The sequence below is a fragment of the Octodon degus genome, unplaced genomic scaffold (assembly GCF_000260255.1).
Source record: "Octodon degus isolate 3935 unplaced genomic scaffold, OctDeg1.0 scaffold00033, whole genome shotgun sequence".
Taxonomy (NCBI): Eukaryota; Metazoa; Chordata; class Mammalia; order Rodentia; family Octodontidae; genus Octodon; species Octodon degus.
The window spans coordinates 8191901-8212937 of NW_004524609.1; the positions used below are offsets into that span (position 1 = coordinate 8191901).

Sequence of the window (21037 nt, forward strand, 5' to 3'; positions counted from 1 at the left end):
AGGAGAGGAGAGGAGAGGAGAGGAGAGGAGAGGAGAAGAGAAGAGAAGAGAAGAGAAGAGAAGAGAAGAGAAGAGAAGAGAAGAGAAGAGAAGAGAAAAGACAGATATCACTTAAGCACGGATAAAATTTTTTGTTCAATGTAATATAGATGCATTTTTGTATAATGTAAAACACTACTAGCTTTTCTCTCCAAAGAAGTGTCATTCAACTTAACAGATTGTGACTGTCTAGGTAATCTGTCCTTCAAATTCTCCATATTTGCCAAATATGATTGTGAAAGAATGAGACTTTCTAACTCACTTCCGATGTTCCCCTTCAGCATTTCTAATTTTGCATCTCTCTCTTTCTCCCCAGTCCTATGTTCACTTTATGATCTTTCTTGTTACTCTTCGATGTCTGGAATGGAAGCTTGGAAATAAAACAATGAGAAAGGATCCTATTTTCAGGTTTGGAAAAATATTTTAGTGAGATTTTTTTTTTAAATGATAATTTCTTAAAAGTATTGCATACAGGGGGAAATCCTAATCAGTTATCAAGGGTGTGCTAAGATATTAAAATGTTAGCTATGAGGCAGTGCATTAATTTGGAACACAGGATGCTGGCTTTAAAACAACTATGACCTAGAGGCAGTTGGAACAGCACTAGGTCATGTGAAACACTGAAAACCAAGGGCTTCATCGGAACTGTTTGCAGTCGGGCCTGCAGCACATTAGAGGAGGCTGAATCATTTGTGTAATAACTGGTCTGTTTACCTACAGCTATTGAAATAAAGTGAATCCAGAAAAGAGCACAGAGTGACTAGTACCCCAAAGACAGGAAGGACAACTCTTTTCCTGGGAGGGTGAGAAGCCCAGGAGGTAGATAATGAAGGATTCCTCTCAGACTGTAGTACAAAAGGAAATAAGGTCAGATATCAAATGACCTTGAAGGTGCACACTCTATTCATAACTCAAAAACAAAACCATACCATTGCAGCCCTGCCCTCAGGCACGCTGAGCCAGAGACCAAGTCCAGGCATGGTGTGTGCCTGTAATCCTAGGGCTGGGGAGACTAAAAACAAGAGGATCACTACATAAAATACATAAAAAGGAACAAAACCAGAGGCATCTTACCTTTAAGACCTCAGTCACCATTTCATTCTCCATTTAGAAATCCCCACCTGCCTGGATTTTTTAAATCTGTTTTAAACTTTTGACTGATTGATTGATTGGTTGATTTGGTACAGGGTCTCACTATGCAGCTCAGACTAATAGTGAGCCTCCTGTTCCAGCCTCCTGGGGTGCTGGAATAACAGGCATGCACCACCACCATACCCAGTTTTGGTGGCTAGCATGGTGGCATGGCTGTGGTACAGGGGATCAAAACTGGGTCCTTGTGCTTGCCAGCCAGGCACTTAGACCAACAAGCTATCTCTCCAGACCTTGTCTGGAGTTTTCACATCATTAATACTGGATGTCCAGTGTCTCTCAATTCCAAGAAAACTAAACTACGCGGCCATCCTGCCACCACATCAATGTCATCTTCAACTGTGACACAAAGTTGAGTGCTAATATGACAGCAGGCCTTGACAATACCATTTCTACTTACATGGGCAAAGAAAGTTTAGAGAGTCCACAGCCCAGGATAGTGATCTTGGTATTAAGCTTTAAGCTGGAATGAAAAAGAACACATTTAACTGACACATATTGCAAAGTAATGCTTGTGCTGAGTCACATAGCTAGAATTTTTTAACACACGACTTTCAAATATTCTAGTCTTTTACAATCAAACAAGTTCTCATGGTATCTATGTTTTGGCTTCATAACTATGGCTTCAAAAGTTTATTATGATTCAATATATAATTTGCTTGCTAGAAGATGGGTATTGAATTATCTGTTGAGACTAAAAGTGATAGTATCATAGTAAAGATCATGAAAGAGATAAGCAATATTTTCTTCCCTGGCTAACATTGCAGATTAAATCAAGAAGGCTGTGAAAATGAAAGGTTTCCAAACTAGACATAAATCTTGAAGTGTTATGGATCACACACTCTACTCCAATATAAAGTTTAAGGGATGAAATGATCTCACTGGGACATTGGCAAACAGCATCCAATTATTAACAAAATCTTTTACCTGAAGGATTTCTACAAGAAGCAGTAGAGTGTTTCACAATCCAGAAGACCCGGAAAGGGAGGATGCAGACGTTCAGCTAGAAAGAGTGAGAACTGCAAATGCTCTGACTTCTCCAAACTTTGAGCAGGTAAAATCTACTGAGTTATTTTCCACCAGCTAAGAAAATTACCACCAGTTAAGTGAATCTAGTTCCGAAATGGTGTATTATCCTACTTTGGCATTTCTAAAAACTTTTGGTCTTATAACTCTTTCACAGTGTTAAAAATTGTTGAAAAGCCCAAGTACCTTTGATGCATATGGGTTAAATCCATGAGGACTTACTGTACTAGAAATTAAAGTGAGAAATGTTTAATGAATAATGATAAGTGTTTAATGATAATAAACTTCATACTTAAAATTAGTAAACCCAATACATGTTAGCACAAATAGCATTTCCCATAAAACAACTATAATTTTCAGTGAGAAGAAAGACTCTTTTATATGTTTGCAAATGTCTCTGATGCTTATAGAAGAAAAATATATTCTCATGTCTTCCATATTCTGTTTATTACAATGTATTATCTTGGTTTAAGATATGTGAAGAAAATTCGGCCTTACAGACAAAAGTTCAGAAAATTAGCAATGTGTTTATAGTCTTTCTTTTAAGATTATTGTGGGTATTTTTCTTGGATATTATTAAAATAATAATACAGTGAGACAATTTTAAAATCAGATAATTGACAGTTTCTTTAAGCTTAGTTATAATGTAAAATCTAAAATCCTATGTTAAGGTGTTTGAGGCTTGGTTACACTAAAATACTGTGATCTGTCTTGCCCTTTAGCCAGGCTGGACTTAATACTATGCACGCTGATTGATGCCTATTCATTCATAGTTACTGTGGTTTTGCTAGAAGTGAATGTATTGTATTCCAAAGCAATGAAAGCACCTATAGTAGTGTTGCAATCACTTATTTCAGAAAAATATTTAAACTGAAAGCTGGTGAAGTTATAGTGATGATTGCTAGCCTTAAGAATCCAAAAATTTTGATATTTGCTTGAATTCCTAATTTTATCTTCAGCAACAGACAATATCCATCGTACTCTGTGAAATGATAGCTCCCTACACTTGGTTTTCAAAAAAATCTGCCAAATTGCAGAGGGATTGTTGGTCAATTTCTCTCTGAAATAAAAACAGAATTCCATTTACAAAGCCCCTACTTCAGCTCAGAATTCAACCATGCAGTTGCTTTGCCTGGAGATCCCATCATACAGCAAAGTTCTTCGTGTGTCCTTCCTTCCTTAGCACCGAGAGTAGGAAGAGGATCAGTAAGTCATCCTTGTTTCATTTTTATTAAGGACAGTTTCAAAAGAAACAGGTGCTTTTTTCCCATTACAGCATGGTAGGAGAGCTTTCCCTGCTGGCCCCTGGCTGGGTCTGTGCTCAGGTACCAGCGGCTCTACTCTTTATTGCTTTTGCTCCATCAATAAATATTTCTATGCTTCATCCTGATTAAAAAGCCACCATGTGTATCATCCCCTTGTATAACTTCTCCTCTACAGACCCCTGCCATTATTGCTAGCTGTCTTCGCAAGGAGTACACAGAGAAGAAATGCCTCTTTTTTAAGAAAAAGAAGAAAATAGCAACAAGAAATGTCTCCTTCTGTGTTAGAAAAGGTTTGGACCCAGTAATTCTTTCTTCTTTTGGGGGCTGAGGAATTTTTTTTTTTAATTTTTAAATTCTTTTTCTTTTCATATCATATAGACATCAGATGTTTTCCTCTTGGTTAAGAATGTAAGATCTAAAAATTTTATGTTTGGTTAGGTTTTCTGTTTTATGTAAAAATGTATGAAGAAAATGGGAACATTTAGCATTTATTTTTAATTATAAAGAGTACAAAAATTAACACATTAAAATACAGAATTTCTGAAGAAGATGACAGGAAATTAACAGTGGTTGTTATAGTGTGTATTTTTATCTTCAAAGTAGCTCAGATTACCAAATATGGGCATATAAAATTGATAAAAAAATAAGTATTAATTGTTCCTTTCCATATACCAATAGAAATTAGTGGTAAAATTATCTTAGCTATCAAAAAATATATATTTTCCTCCTTCCTTCCCCTTTCCCTCATCCCAGTGGTTATTTCCTTTTCAGCAGTTTCTGTCTCTTTCACAGTATCTACTTCACATTTCAGATTTTATTGACTTTCAGTTTTTTTTTAAAAGAGAATAAAAATGTTAAGAGAACATGAAAAAAAATTCAGAATTTCAAAACAAGATGATAGGAAATTAATAATAGCTGTTATATTTTCACTTCAAAGTAGTTGCTCTGATTGCCAGATGTAGACATGCAAAATTCATCAAAATGTAAATTAAGCATTAACTGTTCCTTTCAACAAACCAGCATTAGGAATATAATTGTCTTAGCTGTCTTGTTATATATGTATATTTCTCCATCTTTTTATTTTTATTTATTTATTTATTATTTGTATTTTTAAAGAGAATAAAAATAATAAAAACATAAGAATTATATAATTCTTTAGGCCTATTTTTAAAAATATATTCTAATTTTTAAATGTTTTTTCATCATATTCTGTAGGGACTTAAAGTTCAACATATCAATACTTGATGAAAAATATCTGTTCCATGTTATGCCTAAGATGTTTGATATTCAGACAGATAGTGAGGTTAAGCTTAACAGCCTAGGTTGTATGGTAATAACAATAAGCTTCTCTTCTGAAGGGTTAACAACCTAAGTTTGCAGACCAAAATTAGAGAAAAAGGAGGGCCGCAAGGAAAGCCAACATTTTGGCCCTAGCCTTCCAAGGTCAATTAAGACTCAGGACATATGAGAACTTGTACTGTAATATCATGTAACTCAATAGTGTCCCAAATTTTCTGATCAAGGAGATTATGGGGCCAAAGAGGAAAGTGATCAATGATGTAGAGTGTGCCTAAGGAGAGTCACATGGAGAGAAAACATTCTCTCAGGCTTTCACAGGGAGCACATTGGCCAAGCAATGGCCGTGACTCATCCACATGGCTGACACTGACAAAGGATCTACAATCTGAGGTACAGGATCTCAGGATAAATCCTGAGGGGATTTCACTGACCTTATCAGACCCAAAAGCTACAACTCTTGTTGCATAGGTCCTGCTTTACCTTGGTCTTAACCATCCAGAAGAAAAGTATAAAAACGAAATATAAGAAGTAAAGTCATGCTGTTATGTTGAGCTGTAGGGGACTCAGGCCAACAATTTCTGACATTGCCAGTCAAGTGGAAGCCCCAATACTCTTATGGACTACTGGAATCTTTTAGAATATTTTGCTGAGTTCACACACCTATAATATTCAAAAAACAGAACTAAACAAAAAAGGGGATACAGATGAATGTCCATCTTGTATCTATATATATCATGATGGTTAGGTTAGATATATAGTTACATTCTCTTAATGAATAGAAGGATCTGTTCTAATAGAATTTGTAAATAGGATATCATGTCCGCATCTTGTACAGCAAATAACTACTAGGAAGAATGCATGTTATGTGTTAATTATTGAAACTGTCCTACCAACTTGGTTTGAAACTGTCTCATCACTATTTGTTTATCGATAAAATTATGGGAAAAAAGTTAAAAAAATAAAAAATAAAAAGCTAACATTAAGACAACATTATACAATATACCAATCATGGCTGAATTCCTATTATTTTGTATAATGAAATTCTGAGGAATTTTTTTTTAACAAACCGTAATTTCTCCTTGAATGGAACTCAGTGGGGGTCTGCGTTAAAATAACAAGCCTTGTGTTAGAGTAAACCATTGAAGGCCGTCTTTTCATGGTTTAATCTGACTGCTTTCCTAATGATCAGGGCTGTGTACCAGAAGGTTGGCCTGGGCTGTGCCAGTAGAACATTCTAGAATCTTGCACTTGCTGATTTCTGCTTCCTCCATTTGGCGTGGCTAGCTTCCAAGTGTGGACTTGTCATTCCTCATGTGTGTGGCCTTTGGCAAGAAACTGAAACACTTCAGGGTCATCACAACCGCCAAAGGGAATACTGGAAATAAAGCACATATCACACACTGAGCCTTCTAACAATAACATTACTATGATTGGTGTATGTTCTTTCCCTGCAGGTGAAATTTTAGGATTATTGGGACATAATGGAGCTGGTAAAAGCACATGCATTAGGATGATAACTGGAGAGACAAAACCAAGTGCCGGACAGGTGGGTGGACCAGAGCAATAGTATTTTATCCAACTACATCTGGGCAGCTACCTGAAAGGTGTTACTCGCTGTTTTTTCTTAAAGTTATTCAAACTATATATTGAAGAGTAAACTGACAGATTATTAACTTAAAGACACAAATGCTAGTCATTGAGTGTGGATGCTTAACTGTGTTCACTATCTTTTTATTTTTTTTAAATCTTCTTTATTTATTTGGTACAGAGTCTTGCTATACAGCTCAGACTTGTAGTCATCCTCCTGTTTGCAGCCTCCCTGGTGCTGGGATTACAGGTGGGCACCACCATGCCTGGTTCTCGTGGCTGGCATGGTGTGCTCAGGAGCAAGGCCAGAGCAGCATGTGGTGCCAGGGATGGAAGCCCAGTCCTTCCACTTACCAGGCAGCCACTTAGACTGCCAAGCGGTCTCCCTAGCCCTTTGTTTCTTTTAAGTGAATTAAGAGAGAATGTTGGAAGTGCCTGCAAGCAGGTGCAGGGCCCAGGGTTTGATCCCTGGGCCTGCTGTACCGGCCCCACCCCCAGAGTGTGCTGAGACAGCAATTGAGACTGGGTGTGGTGGTGCGCGCCCATAATCCCAGCTCTTGGGAGGCTGTAAACAGGCAGATCAGTATGAGTCCAATCTAGTAGTGAGACCCTGAATATCCTGTAGACCTTTTCTTAAAATACAAAAAGAAAAAAAAAAAAGAGAGGAGAGAGTGTTGGGTAATTGGTTAATAATAATTGGATAAGAATCATAAAATCCTGACAAATTGTGTTTACTGGAGCTCAGGGTGTATGGGTTATACTTAATGGGCATCGCTGTTTCACTATGCTAGTATTTAATATCAAGTAGAAGTGTGTAGAATGGAAAACAAACCCTTTTGTTTTCTGGTCTTCCTAAAGTGTTATTGCTGAGAAGTCATTAGGCATACGCAATCTTACCCGAAGCTTCCCCAATACAAATGGGACAAAGTGTATCTGAGAATGGTGAGAAGTTGACACACCAGGCAGTGAAGGTGAATAGGTTTGGCCCTTGCGTTGTCTGTATCAGAAACAGGGACCAGGCAGAGTGTCAGAGAGCACAGAGTCATCAAACAGAAATCACAAGATACACATAAAACACTTTTGACAATTTCTATGACAGAGTGTAGAATTTTTTTTTTTTATTTTAAAGAGAAAAAAAAAGAAAAGCAATGGTACAAAATTTCAAAACCAAAGCAACAGGGGATAACGATGATCAGGAGATTGCTTATTGTTATCTTCAAAGTAGTTGCCCAGCATACAAGACATATGCATAAAAACTTGATCTGGTGACACAAGCACAAACCCTACTAGTACTCCTTCGGAAAATGTGTCCCACAGGAGGCCGAGGTGTGTGGCCCTGTGCCAAAAGAACAGGTGAGTGGTCAATCTGAGGGCAGCCAGTGCAACCCGGGACATCATTTACAAATATCCAGTAAAGAAGGAGGAGACGGCCATGTTCACAGTCCTCTGAAGCCATGATGATAGCGGGCAATGGGAAGAGGCCTCTGCAATGTTGCCAGCTCAAGCAGCCCTAACTGGCCTGCCCACGCCAACTCCTCCAACTCTCCCTCTCTGGGACAGCCAGGACCCAAATCAGTGCCATCTGCAGTTCTCATGAAACATTAGAGCAAAGGCATAGTTGTCCTTTGGCCCACCAGAACAAAATATCTCAAAACAAAAGCTCTAAGTGACAAAACCAACTCTTCAGGCATTATGAAATGAGCTTAATCGGGTCAGCCAGTGTGCAGTTGGTCAACCGTGTTATTCCCTTAAATGCTTCCAGCAATCTCTACTCTGGCAGCTCTCCTCTCCTTGGCCTGTGGGGGCTGCGCCTGATGACTCCATGTGTTTCTGCTGCATCTCTTTCTTGCTTGCTCACTCCTGCTGCTGCCCATCCCCAGCTGTGGCCAAGAACACATCAAGCTCCTGCCTAGACAGGGCTTTGCTCTTGCTCTTTGCCCTGCCCCAAGTCCCTTGCCTCAGACCTCTCCAGGCCTGGCACCTGCTCCTCCTCTGCTGAAGCAACCCCTCCACCACAGGTAGGCTCCCTGGCATCCCAACCAATCCCCTCTCCTCTGCTCTTCTCCATCCCAGCTTCCCAAATATTTATGTCAAAATATGAATAAAAGTTATCCAATTTGTTATTTGCTTAGTTCATCATAGAACAGAGATATCATTTGGGCAGAGGTACTGAACAGTTTCTCCTTTCTGGACATAGCTTTTGTGTGGCCCCTGGAACATAGAAGGAACAAAAAAAAGTTGTAAGACTAAGTGAAGTGTTAGACAGTTAAATGAAAGCACTTGAGTCTGATAGCACAGAAGGGATTTGTTATGTCAGCCATAATTTCAAGATACAACAGTCTAACACAGTTCACTTTTCTTTTTGAAAATATTTTCTAAAATGTGTTTTATTGTCATTTAATAATTGAACATCTTTATGGGGTACAATATGAAATTTTCTATATGCTCATGGATTAGTTAAATCGAGTTAATTAACAAATCTACCACTTTACATATGGATCATTTTGGGGGGTGAAACATTTAAAAATCTATTCTTCTAGCAATCCAAAATGTGAAATGAACTATGATTTATGTAGTTACCATTTTTGTGCAAGACATCACAAAAGGTATTCCTCCTTTCTAAATGAATCCACGTAAGCTTGGATCACCAGCTCTGTGTCCTCCTCCACCTGCCTGTACTGGCCTCTGGTAAACATTACTCTGCTTTACAATCACATGAATTCAATGTCTTAGATGTTGCACATAAGTGAGATTATGTAGAATTTGTCTTTCAGTACCTATCTTAGTAAAGCATTGTCCACATTCACCCATGCTGTCACAAATGACAGGATTTCCCCTCCTTCCCTCCCTCCCTCCCACCCTCCCTCCCTCCCTCCCTTCCTTTGAACATGTGCTTTTTTTTTTTTTTTTAATTTCTTGAAAGAGAATAGGGGCCAGCCAAATAGCTCAGCGAACTCAGTGAATTAAAGTACCTGCAAGCAGGCACAGGGGCCAGGGGTTTGATTCCCTGGTCTGCCATGCCGGCCCTGCCCCCAGGGTGCACTGAGACCACAATTGAGACTGGGCGTGGGGGCACGTGCCTATAATCCCAGCACTTGGGATGCTGTAAACAGGAGAATCATTGAGTCTGATCTAGTAGGGCCACCCTGAACACCCTGTAGGCCCTTTCCTAAAATACAGAAAAAAAAAAAAAAAAGAAAGAAAGAGAATAAAAATAGGTAAAAAAAAAAAAATTAGAAATGATACTGAATTTCAGAATTTCACTAAACAAAATAACAGGAACTCAACCATGGTTGTTGTATTACATATGGTTGTCTTCAAATTAGCTGGGGATTTCCCTTTTTCAAAGGGCTGAGTTGTGTTCTAGTGTGTATATCTAACACATTTTTTCACCACTTATCCATGGCTGGTCATTTCAATCGATTTCATATCTTGCCTGCTGTGAACAGTACTGTAATGAAGAGAAGAATGTGATATCTCTTGGGCATAATGACTTATTAGGCTCCATGCCCAGAAGTAGGATGACTGGCCCATAGGCTAGATGTAGTTCTCATTTCCTGAGGTGAATTCATACTATTTTCTACCAGGACTATACAAAACCTACCTCCCACCCACAACGAGCACTCCCTCCTCACCCATCCTGAACCTCTTGCCTTTTTGATAACAGGCCCTGATATTGTACTGTGCTTTTAATTTGCATCTCAATGCATTTCTCAGCGGAGATCAACCTGCTATCTTTGCATACTCTTGGGTCTGTGTGTTCATTCTCCGAGTGCCTTCTCCCTTGCTAGATGATAAACAGAACTAATACCACAGTGATGAGGAAGATACCATAGTGATGCTGAGAAGTGCGCTGCACATGCAGTAGCTGACAGTGGCCTGTCCATCTGTCCACAGGTGCTGCTGAGAGGGAGCAACGAGGCCGACCCCCTGGGCTTCCTGGGGTTCTGTCCTCAGGAGAATGTGCTGTGGCCCAACCTGACTGTAAGGGAGCACCTGGAGGTGTTTGCCGCCGTGAAGGGGCTGAGCAAGGCGGATGCCCCGGAGGCCATAGCACGGTACATGGGAGCCACCCTGTCCTGCTGTGTCCCGGGGCCAGGAGGAGGCTGGGGGTGATGATATTCTCTGAAACTTAGGGTGTGCAACTCTATGTGTGGACCCATTTGGAGCTCAGCTGACTTTCACAGTTGTTTTTCTTTTTTTCTCTCTCTCATTTGAAGCATGAAAGGATAAAAGTACATGCTCAGTGATGAAACTTGTTGAATTCAGTTCAAGCTTAGGTATGAGCTATAGTGCACAGGAATTGGTCGGACGCCATGAGCTATGCTTATGCGTTTACAAGATGCAAAATATATTGCCCTTGGGGATCAAGTCAGTTGTCAAATTCAGAGCATCTGCACTCCCAAAAGTGTTTTGGGAACTGCAGCTTTAGATTGTGTTCCCAAATCCTCTCGCTCTCATTCTGGGTCCACCCTCCCCAGTCCTTCCCTCCCCTCCCCTCCCCCACATGGCTCTACCCATCCTCCCCCTCCCCCACCACAAGCTTCCTTATGGAGCACACTGTGAGGCTCTGCTGTGTCCCCCGCAGGTTGGTGGAGGCGCTCAAGCTGCAGGCCCAGCTGCAGGCAACTGTGAAGACCTTGTCAGAGGGAATAAAGAGGAAGGTACGCCAGGGCCTGGTGGGGCTCTGCACCTATGGCTGGAGCTGACAGCTGGTCTCTGTTGTTCCAGCTGTGCTTCGCGCTGAGCATCCTGGGAAACCCATCGGTCGCGCTTCTGGATGAGCCGTCCACAGGGATGGACCCCGAGGGCCAGCAGCAGATTTGGTGAGGAGGAGCCGATTTCCGTGGGAGAAGTTTAGATTTTGCTAATCTTATTAAACACACACCAAAACTGAACCCAAATCAACCATAATTCACCTTCAAACTGTTTTATGTAAGAGTAGAAAATATTATCCATGTAATTAGGAATTAATATTTGGCCAAAAGATCCCTTTTGTGATACTTTACATCCAGTGCTCGTGGAGAGAAAAATAAGCTTTTCAGAATCCAATACTCTTTCAGTGTTTAATTTGTTTGTTTGAATTTGTGTCTTACAAAAGTTTAAAGTTTGTACGATAATTAGTGACTGACTTTGTGACTGACTTGGGCTGGGGGACCTAGTTGGCCTGTGGGGTTTGGGGCTTCCGAACGCCTTCATTCAGGCATTATTGGCTTCTCTGTCTCAGCCATCAAGGTCCCAATGCTCCTGGAGTGCAGCTCTCTTTTAACTGTCTTCTCATGCACACGTATCCTTTTGGCTTGAACTTCTACTCCTGTCTGGTCCTCCCATCGAGTTTCTCTCCCCATCTCTCCTTTAGGGAAAGCCTTTCAGTCAGTTGCCTCACGCGTGGTAGGCCCTGGGTTTGATCTCACCACTGCCGACTTAAGAAAACACTTTCTGATATTCCTGTCTGAACTGCTTTGCTTGCACTCATCTTGCCAGAGTCTCTCTTGCCTCTAGAGTTAGGATTTCTCCTTTCTGCTGTGCAAAATTGCCCTTCCACTATTTCCAAATGAGTCAGAGACATCCATGAATTATAAGTGTGTTCTCTCAATAATATAGGAGAGCAGCCCGGGCCACTTTTACAAACACAGAGAGGGGCGCCCTCCTGACGACCCACTACATGGCAGAGGCCGAGGCCGTGTGTGACCGTGTGGCCATCATGGTGTCCGGAAAGCTGAGGTGAGTACCCGTCCTTCAGCCTACACCTGACCCATCCGTGCCTTGGAAGCCAACAACACTCACGCCACCTTCCTTTTGCTATCACAGGACAGGGGTTAAATTGAGCACTTTTTTAGACATGCTCTCCTTACTTGTCTTGTCCATTTTCAATCCCTGCTGCTGCTCCAGGTGTATTGGCTCTATCCAACACCTGAAGAGCAAATTTGGCAAAGATTATCTGCTGGAGATGAAGGTGAAGACCCCCGCCAACGTGGAGCCCCTCCATACAGAAATCCTGAGGCTCTTCCCCCAGGCAGCTCGGCAAGAAAGGTAAGACTGGCTCCGGCTTTTGCTTTGGTACCAAATATTCTTTTTCCTGATAGTTGTTTTGCTTTGCCAATCAATATGGATTTCTTCTTTTGAGTTCTTATACTAGGGAAACTGTATGATATTTACACATGTGTGTCTGTTTTATTTCACTTATGAGTATATGTTCAAGTGGCATCCACCTAAATACGAAGGCTTCGAGTTTATCATTCTTAATAGCTGAATAATACTCCATTGTGTAAAAATACCACATCTTTTCAACCATTCCTCAGGTGATGGGCATCTTGGTTGTTTCCAAGATTTGGCTATCACAAATTGTGCTACTATAAACATAGGCACACATATGTCCCTATGATATGATGTTTTCAGATCCTCTGGGAAAATTCCCAGTAGAGGAATAGCTGGTTTAAATGGGATTTCCAGTCCAACTTTTCTAAGGAGTCTCCAAATAGAAAGGTATAATACAAGTAAAAGGAAAGCAGGACCTCGAGGACTAACTAATCAAGAGAGGAAAAGGAGAAGAGCTAGGAAACATGACAATGTCAAGCCATACAGTTATATGTAGAAGATGGGCAAGGCAATGATCTTGAGAATCTCCAGAAGATTTTTGAATCTAGCAGTTAATTGGAAGGATTCTCACCCTGACTAACTATATATACTGATACTTGTGAACTAAGCAACTGCACTGCAGATGGTAATCTGTAATAGTAGTTTCATGTTTGGTGTGCTTGTCATTCTGGTCTTCTGAATATGGGCTGCTTGTCATGACATGCCAGTTGCTGCTATGATGTCTCTCGGGTAGATGGTTGTTCAAAAAGAAGTGGGTGGTGAATGAATACAAGAGACAGGAAAAGGAATATTGTGGGACTGTCCTGCTTCAAGGTTGTATATGGTTAGTTTTTTGGACTTATATGTAAACATAAGAAGTATATAATTCTTTATGCCTATTTTTAAAATATCTAATTTTTAATTTTTAATCATATTCTGTAGGGACTTAAAGTTCAACATATCAATACTTGATGAAAAATACCTGTTCCATGTTATGCCTAAGATGTGTGATATTCAGGCAGATAGTGAGGTTAAGCTTAACAACCTAAGTTGTATGGTAATAATAATAAGCTTGTCTTCTGGATGGTTAACAACCTAAGTTTGTAGACCAAATTAGAGAAAAAGGAGGGCCGCAAGGAAGGCCAACATTTTGGCCCTAGCCTTCCAAGGTCAATTAAGACTCAGGACATATGAGAACTTATACTGTTATGTCATATAACTCAGTAGTGTCCCAAATTTTCTGATCAAGGTGATTATGGGGCCAAAGAGGAAAGTGATTGATGATGTAGAGTGTGCCTAAGGAGAGTCAAATGGAGAGAAAACATTCTCTCAGGCTTTCACAGAGAGCACATTGGCGAAGCGATGGCCGTGACTCATCCACATGGCTGACACTGACAAAGGTTCTACAATCTGAAGTACAGGATCTCAGGATAAATCCTGAGGGGATTTCACTGACCTTCTCAGACCAAAAGCTACAACTCTTGTTGCATAGGTCCTGCTTTATCTTGGTCTTAACCATCCAGCAGAAAAGCATAAAAACAAAATATAAGAAGTAAAGCCATGCTGTTATGTTGAGCTGTCTGGGACTCAGGCCAACAATTTCTGACATTGCCAGTCAAGCGGAAGCCCCAGTACTATTATGGAGTACTGTTCTCTTTTAGAATATTTTGCTGAGTTTACACACCTATAATATTCAAATAACAAAACTTAACAGAAAATGGGGATACAGATGAAGGTCCATTTTATATCTGTGTATTCAAAGTGGTTAGGATAGATATACAGTTACATTCTCAATGAATAGAGGGATTTGTTCTAATGGTGTTTGTAAATAGGATATCATGTCCACGTCTTGTACAGCAACTAACCACTAGGAAGAATGTATACAATGTGTTAGTTATTGAAACTGTCCTACCGATTTGATTTGAAACTGTCTCATTGCTATTTGTTTCTTTATAAAATTATGAAAAAGTCAGAAGAAAAAAAAGAAAACAAGCCATAAAAACAAAACAGAGAACTACTGTATTTGTGGGACACTGCAAGAGATAAAATACATAGAGGACCAAGTAAGAAGAAGCCTAGAAGAAGAATATCTGGGTCAAACAGAATTCCTGATCTAAGTCTTTGAAAGAATCTCACTACAACATCCATAATGATTAATTACTTCACATTCTAAGCAACAGTCTAGAAGCGTGAAGACCGTTCTCTACCACCCCCTGCCCCCCGCTGTTGCCAGCATTTGTAACTTGATTTCCTGCTTGCTTCTGTGTTCCTGTTGTGCAGGGTATTTTTTTTTTCATCCTTTAATTCTTAGTGCAAGAATTACTTTTTGGATTAACTATCGCTGTTTTCCATTAAATCAAATACGCCAATCTGTATCTTTAGATTGGGTGATTGGGACCGATTACATTAAGAGTAATTACTGAAAGGTATTGGCTGCTTCCTGACATTTTGTTTTTCTCCTGTGGCTAATGTCTTTATTTTTCCCTCCTACCTAACTGCCCTCTCAGTTGGCTTGATGTTTTTTTCATTCTGTCAAATATTTTGGCATTTTTGGGACTGGGGAGATGGCTCAGTGGAATAAGCGCTTGCCCAGAAAGTGTAAGAGCCTGAGTTCAATCCCTGGTTCCACCAAAAAAGAAAAAAAAAAAAAAAAAAAGAAAGAAAAAGAAAAAAGAAAAAAAATATTTTGGCATTATTGATGTCATAGTCTGTCTAGAGTATCCTTGAGAATTTTATGGGCTGCTGGTTTGGTGGTCAGGAATTTCTTTAAGTACACTTTACTATGGAGAGTTCTAATTTCTACATCAATTTTGGAACACAGTTTTGCAGGGTATATTGTCTGGCCTGAAACTTGTTTGCTTTTAGTGCTTGAAACATTTCATTTCAGACTCTGATGGACTTTGAGTTTCCTGCTGAAAAGTCTGATATTCTTTCTTATCCATAATATTTTATTTATTTGGTGCAGGGTCTTGCTATGAGCTCCTACTCATAGTGATCCTCCTGTCTCAGCTTCCCCAGTGCTGGGATCACAGGCATGCACTACCACGCCCAGTTTCAATGTCATTACAACATATCCAGCGTTCCCAGGGACCAGCATGGAATGTGGTACCAGGGATCGAACCCAGGTACTTATGCTTGCCAGGCAGGTGCTTAGACTGCTGAGCTATCTCTCCAGTCCAGTCTGCTATAACTCTAAGGACTTTATCATTTTGAAGCGATTACTTTATAAATGATTCATTACTTTTCTCTAATGCCTTTTTAATATTCTTTTTTAATTTTTATTATTAATTAATTAATTAATTAATTAAATTTTTTGTGGAACCAGGGATTAAACTTAGGCCCTTGCACTTGCCAGGGAAGTGCTTATTCTACTGAGCCATCTCCTCAGCCCAATTTTTTTTTATTGTTTTATATATTTTAATGCAGGGTCTACAGGGTCTCACTACACAGATTGGACTCATAGTGATCCTCCTGTTTCCAGCCTCTCAAGAGCTGGGATTACAGGGATGCGCCACTACACCCCGTCTCAGTTGCTGTCTCAGTGCGCCCTGAAGGTGGGGCCAGCAAGGCATGCCAGGGACCAAACCCTGATCCCTGTGTCTGTCTAAGCAGGCACTTTAGTCCACTAGAATATCTAGCTGGCCCAGTTTTTAATATTCTGCCTTTGTGTGGGCTTATGGAATTTTGATTATGAAGTATACCAGCCTTTTTCTATTCATAGCTATTTGAGTTTCTGTGTACTTCATTTACTTGTATGTTGAATTCATTCTCCTTCCATGTAGAGTTTTAAGCTGACTTCTGTAAATATTCTACGATTTATGCTGTCCTCTGACTTTGTGTAATTCCAATTAATCTCAGGTTATTCTTCTTTGAGTCACTTGGTGGCTGCCAGGGCCACTTACTATAATCTCTTGAGTACGTTTTAAAGGAATCTCTTGAGTCCATGGTCATACGCATCAGTCCTGTCTTCTAATTCTAAAACTTTCTTCTCACATTGTTCATTTCCATTTCCTATACTTCCAGTAGAAATTGTTAGCTCACATATTACCATTTGGCACACTTTAGTAGACTGTAATTCTTTGTTGGGTTGATCATGTTTTGACTCTTTTTATCTAGCTCCAGTAGCTTCTTAATAGTATCATCTCTAAGCTCACTGACCATTTTGTTGATTAAGTTTCTTGTCTGCTTCGTTCTGTCATCTTCGGTTTTTTAATTTCCTCCCCCATTGATGTCCCTGGGATCTCTTTTAAGGAAGTTGGGAAGCATATTTTCAGCTTGTCTTCTCATGATGGGTGTGTGGAGGGTTGAGTAACAATTAAAATAGGAAGACATTGCTGCTCTTTCAGAGGCCACGGGGGTTAATGTCTACTTTCCAGTGCTTGGCTTGTTTTGCTTGGATGTTTATCTACCTCTTTGTCCTATTCCACTTGTGGAAATCAGATCCAGTCCCTGTTTTGCAAAGACAGAACCTCTGTGGGTTATAACAATGTAGACAGATCTAAGCACAAATCAGTCATGAGCATTGAAAAGAATGAGAAGTTTCATACCCCTTCCCCAATGAATCAAGCTAGTACCAACAGACTAAGATGTGGAGAGTCAGGAGAGGAAAGCCAGAGAGGAAATGAAAGGAGCAGGTCAGTGAGAAGGAAAGAAGAGAAATGGTGAGAAGTGAAAAATGAGAAGTCGGACTCTGTAAGAATTGTTTTTGTAGCTTGAGTTAAGAGCTATAAGAGTGAGCATGTAAAAGATCAAGAGAATTGCTTCAAAGAGAAGAAGGCGCACGTAAAGACTGAGGGATTGGAAGTCCACCTAAAGCCACAAGATGCTCAGGATCTCTTAATTTGTCGGGAGCTAGTTTATGATTGGATTCTCCATGCCCAGTTTTGGTGGGGTTCATCCTGACCCAACCATGGCACATACTCTTTAAATTAAAGCACCAGTTAACGTTTATAGATACAATATCAATATCGGTGTCTATGTAAATATCTATGTCCGTCTCTATGCCCATACCTACATCATCTATCTAAGAAGAGAGGAGGAAAGGGAGGGAAGACAAAGAAGTAGGAAAGAGAGGACAGGAGAAAAATAAAAGAAAGGGACAAAACAAAAATAGTAATATGAAAGAAAGTGCACAGCAAAGCAGAATTGAAAATCTCATGCATTTGCAAAAGCGCCCAGTCAAAGTGTGCTCGCTGCCCCACTTATGCTGCGCTGAGTTCAACTGCAGGTGTCACGCATCTTCCCCTCTCCAGACTCCTGAGAGCCACGTTGCTCTCCGCTCCTGTTCCTGCAGAATCCCACCTTGCCCTCTGCTTTGTCTTGGCACCTTCTACCTTGCTCAGCTCAGACATCCCCAGACAGACACCACTCTGAATTTCCAGCTGCAGGCCTTTCTTAGTCCCTTTCCTGAAAGCGTCACTCTCCAAGCTGAGAATCTGAAAAGCCCCCAGGCTCCTTGCATTGGTGGCTCCTCTATGGGCACTCGCTGGGGGAGTGGGCACCACAAGCTGTCCCATAAGGGCAATGCTGCCATTGTAAGGGGAAGGAATGGGCGGGTGATTATTTAAACTATAATGTTACTCTAGGAGTTCCTACCATGGCAGACACTCATACTGATGACAATGTAAAACTGCGCAATACTTTTTGTAGACTTTGATCAGTCAGAGGAGACAGCCTGCATACCCAGAGACCAAAGTACTTTCCTCTCTTCCCAGGTACTCTTCTTTGATGGTCTATAAAGTGCCGGTGGAGGATGTTCAGCCTTTATCACAAGCCTTCTTCAAATTAGAGACAGGTAAGAGAGACCAGGTTGAGAGAGGTCCTGAGAAGCAGGTAATTTACAAACAAAATACCTCTAGAAGTGATGAATTGAACCAGAGAATAGCTGTGCTAGGTCTTCATGCTAAGACTTGAACTTGAATTCTGGAACCAGGAAACCAAGCGAGGGGAGTAGGTTCTCCAAGTGTAGGTGTACAGTGTGTGGTTTCTCACTTTTGCTTAGTATTGTTGTAGTTTTGGCATATAAGGTAAGATTACACAGTCTACAGTGATGGTGGTTACGTGTTTTAGAGCTTTGATACACACTCACTGAAGACACTATACTTAAGGTATGTACCTTTTAAGTGCATATAATGGGCTCCAGCCATAAATTAAGAAGCAGGCCTACTGCATAATGACTAGAAACCCACTCTCCGTTGGTAGCTTCGCTTTGAATTTCAATATGCTGGTTTATTTCCTCGGGACAGTTTTGTTTCACTTTTCAGTGTCTCAGGATATCTTTGCTTGCTTGCTACCTGCCCTAAGGAAGCGTTTCTGATCACCTGGCTCTAAAAGCATCTCTGACCTCTGTTGACAGCACCCAAGGTCATCCTGGTACACGTTCTTCCTGTTGCTCAGCAGGGCACCCCAACTCTCTACCTCACAATCATTCACAGTGGTGCCCAGATAGAAGTTCACATCACCATTAGCCTGGGAATTGGGAGTCATATTTCTACCAGAAATCTATTGGCTCGGTTCTTATGCAGACCCCAACTATTCTTCCCAGTCTAACTGGGTCAACCAGAGAACATCAGGCCTGGTAGGGACAGGCTGCTGTAGCTTCCAGAAAATACCAGTGAAGCTATCAGCTTAAAAAAAAAAATCACTGCTGCCTTCTCTTTAGCATGCTCATGTTCCAAAATCTTTAGTTCCAAAATCTCTCTGACTTTCCATTGTTTCTGTGCCAAAGCTGCTAAATGACAGCCCAAAAGGAGGGAAGAATTTCTCCTTAGCACTGACTCATAAGGCAGATCTCGAAAGCTGCACAGCCTCTTGCAGGCTGGCCCTCACCGTGCCCCCGCCACCTACCTAAGCAAACATGTTTGCACATTTAAACCACGTAACATGCCCAGCCTAGGAAGGCGTGTTGCATCACTTAACACTTGCTTCCATTTGCTATTGGTGCCTTACAACGATTTAGTTAGTTAAGCTCATTTAAAAAATATAAACCCCTGATGTCTGTTCACCTCTGTGCAGTTAAACAGAGCTTCGAAGTGGAGGAGTACAGCCTCTCGCAGTCCACCCTGGAGCAGGTGGGGCTATTTGTCATTTTGTTTCATTCAAGAGATGTAAATGGATGCTATTACATGCATGTGCTTCGTACATAGTTGGACCTGCAGATGGCCGTGTGACGTCTGTCTCTCTTCTTTTCTCCCTCCACCCTTCCAGGTGTTTCTTGAGCTCTCTAAGGAGCAGGAGCTGGGTGATTTTGATGAGGAACTGGATTCTACCATGAAGTGGAAACTCCTCCCACCGGAAGAGGCTTGAAGCTCCTCCCACCAGAAGAGGCTTGATGCTTCATAGAGCTGTTTTTCTTTATGCTTATAACTTTTTCATATCAATAACATGCCTTACCTCAGATATAGCACAGAGGACTTTTGAAACTCATGCTGTGACTTTTCTCCTGATGTTACTAATAGGGGGGCAGGTGAGGACAGTCAGTGAGACACGTGACAGAGCCTGAGATTGGGCCAGACCATGCACAACCCATGTTGTGTTGAATTAAAATAGCACTGATGATAACTTGTTTACGTGGCTGAGGATGGTAGCAGAGACAACTTGCCCTTCTTTCCCTGAACTTCACAATTTTGAATAGCTTCTTATATTTCTGATTACGTAAAAGTCAGACATAATATTAATTTTAGAAGAAAGACGATGAACTGATACCCTGGCAGCATGGTCTTTGTTTCTTGCAATTCTATATTCTAAGACTTTCTTTTGTGACTATAAAGCAAATTCAAAGCATGTTAAGGCAAATATTTGGGATAAGTATTTGAATGCTCAGGTTGGTGAATATTTTACAGTATATATTTTACATGCAAATAAAATATTGAACTGTTTACCTAATATGAGAAACCCAATATATGCATCAATGAAAGAGAAAAATAAAGGACAGATGATAAGAAACACAGAGATAGACTCTGTGGAGGTGGGGAGAGGCCCAGGGGGTGGGTCAGAAAGGAAGGAGATGAAGCTGAGGAGGAATCAAGGACCAAGATGCAACGTATCTGTGTGCTAAACCCTCCAATGAATGTATTGAATATGTATTGTGGACATGTACTATTAAAATATTTAAAATAGACACATTCCTGATTTCTTATGTTTTTGCTTATATGGGGATACTCTGTAAGGCACTAAATATGATACTTATAATTTACATTATGACCTGCCCAACTAATATCCCTGAAACACCTTAAAACCACCACATTAAATTTGTTCTAAGGTTTAGTTGTGTTTCTGTGATCGCTACCATCATTATTGTTATCTGCTAATTGAACATGTGAAAGCCATCATGCAAAAAGTAAAACACTCTGCACTTTATTGCTAATGAAATGATTTATTGCCTTCACCTAAGGGAAAATTCACAGGAAAGCAAGAGCCGTGGGACCCAGATTATTATTTTACAATAAGACACTAATAGTGGTTCTATTGAACTTTAATGAGTTGCAAATGGATAGAAGTCAGAATGACAAACACTTCACATTGCTTAAGTTAGTACTACAGTAAGGATTCCTTGTAATGAATAATGTGAAAAAGACAGCAAGTATCATTGTATT

At 40.5% G+C, this 21037-nt stretch overlaps 1 protein-coding gene across 2 annotated transcripts in view; it reads left to right on the forward strand.

Moving 5' to 3' along the window:
* The window catches only part of LOC101562973 (ATP-binding cassette sub-family A member 8-A-like), a 78069-nt gene extending 57589 nt beyond the window's left edge, over window positions 1-20480 (forward strand). For both annotated transcript variants that reach the window (XM_023714152.1, XM_023714153.1), the window contains exons 28-39: window positions 356-447; window positions 2122-2242; window positions 3655-3769; window positions 6233-6324; window positions 10263-10423; window positions 10954-11029; window positions 11097-11191; window positions 11970-12089; window positions 12258-12398; window positions 18158-18237; window positions 19458-19513; window positions 19650-20480. In XM_023714152.1, coding sequence (XP_023569920.1) covers window positions 356-447; window positions 2122-2242; window positions 3655-3769; window positions 6233-6324; window positions 10263-10423; window positions 10954-11029; window positions 11097-11191; window positions 11970-12089; window positions 12258-12398; window positions 18158-18237; window positions 19458-19513; window positions 19650-19748 — 1248 coding nt within the window. In that variant the 3' untranslated portion in view covers window positions 19749-20480. The remainder of the gene's footprint in view (window positions 1-355; window positions 448-2121; window positions 2243-3654; window positions 3770-6232; window positions 6325-10262; window positions 10424-10953; window positions 11030-11096; window positions 11192-11969; window positions 12090-12257; window positions 12399-18157; window positions 18238-19457; window positions 19514-19649) is intronic.
* Window positions 20481-21037: the final 557 nt, after the last annotated feature.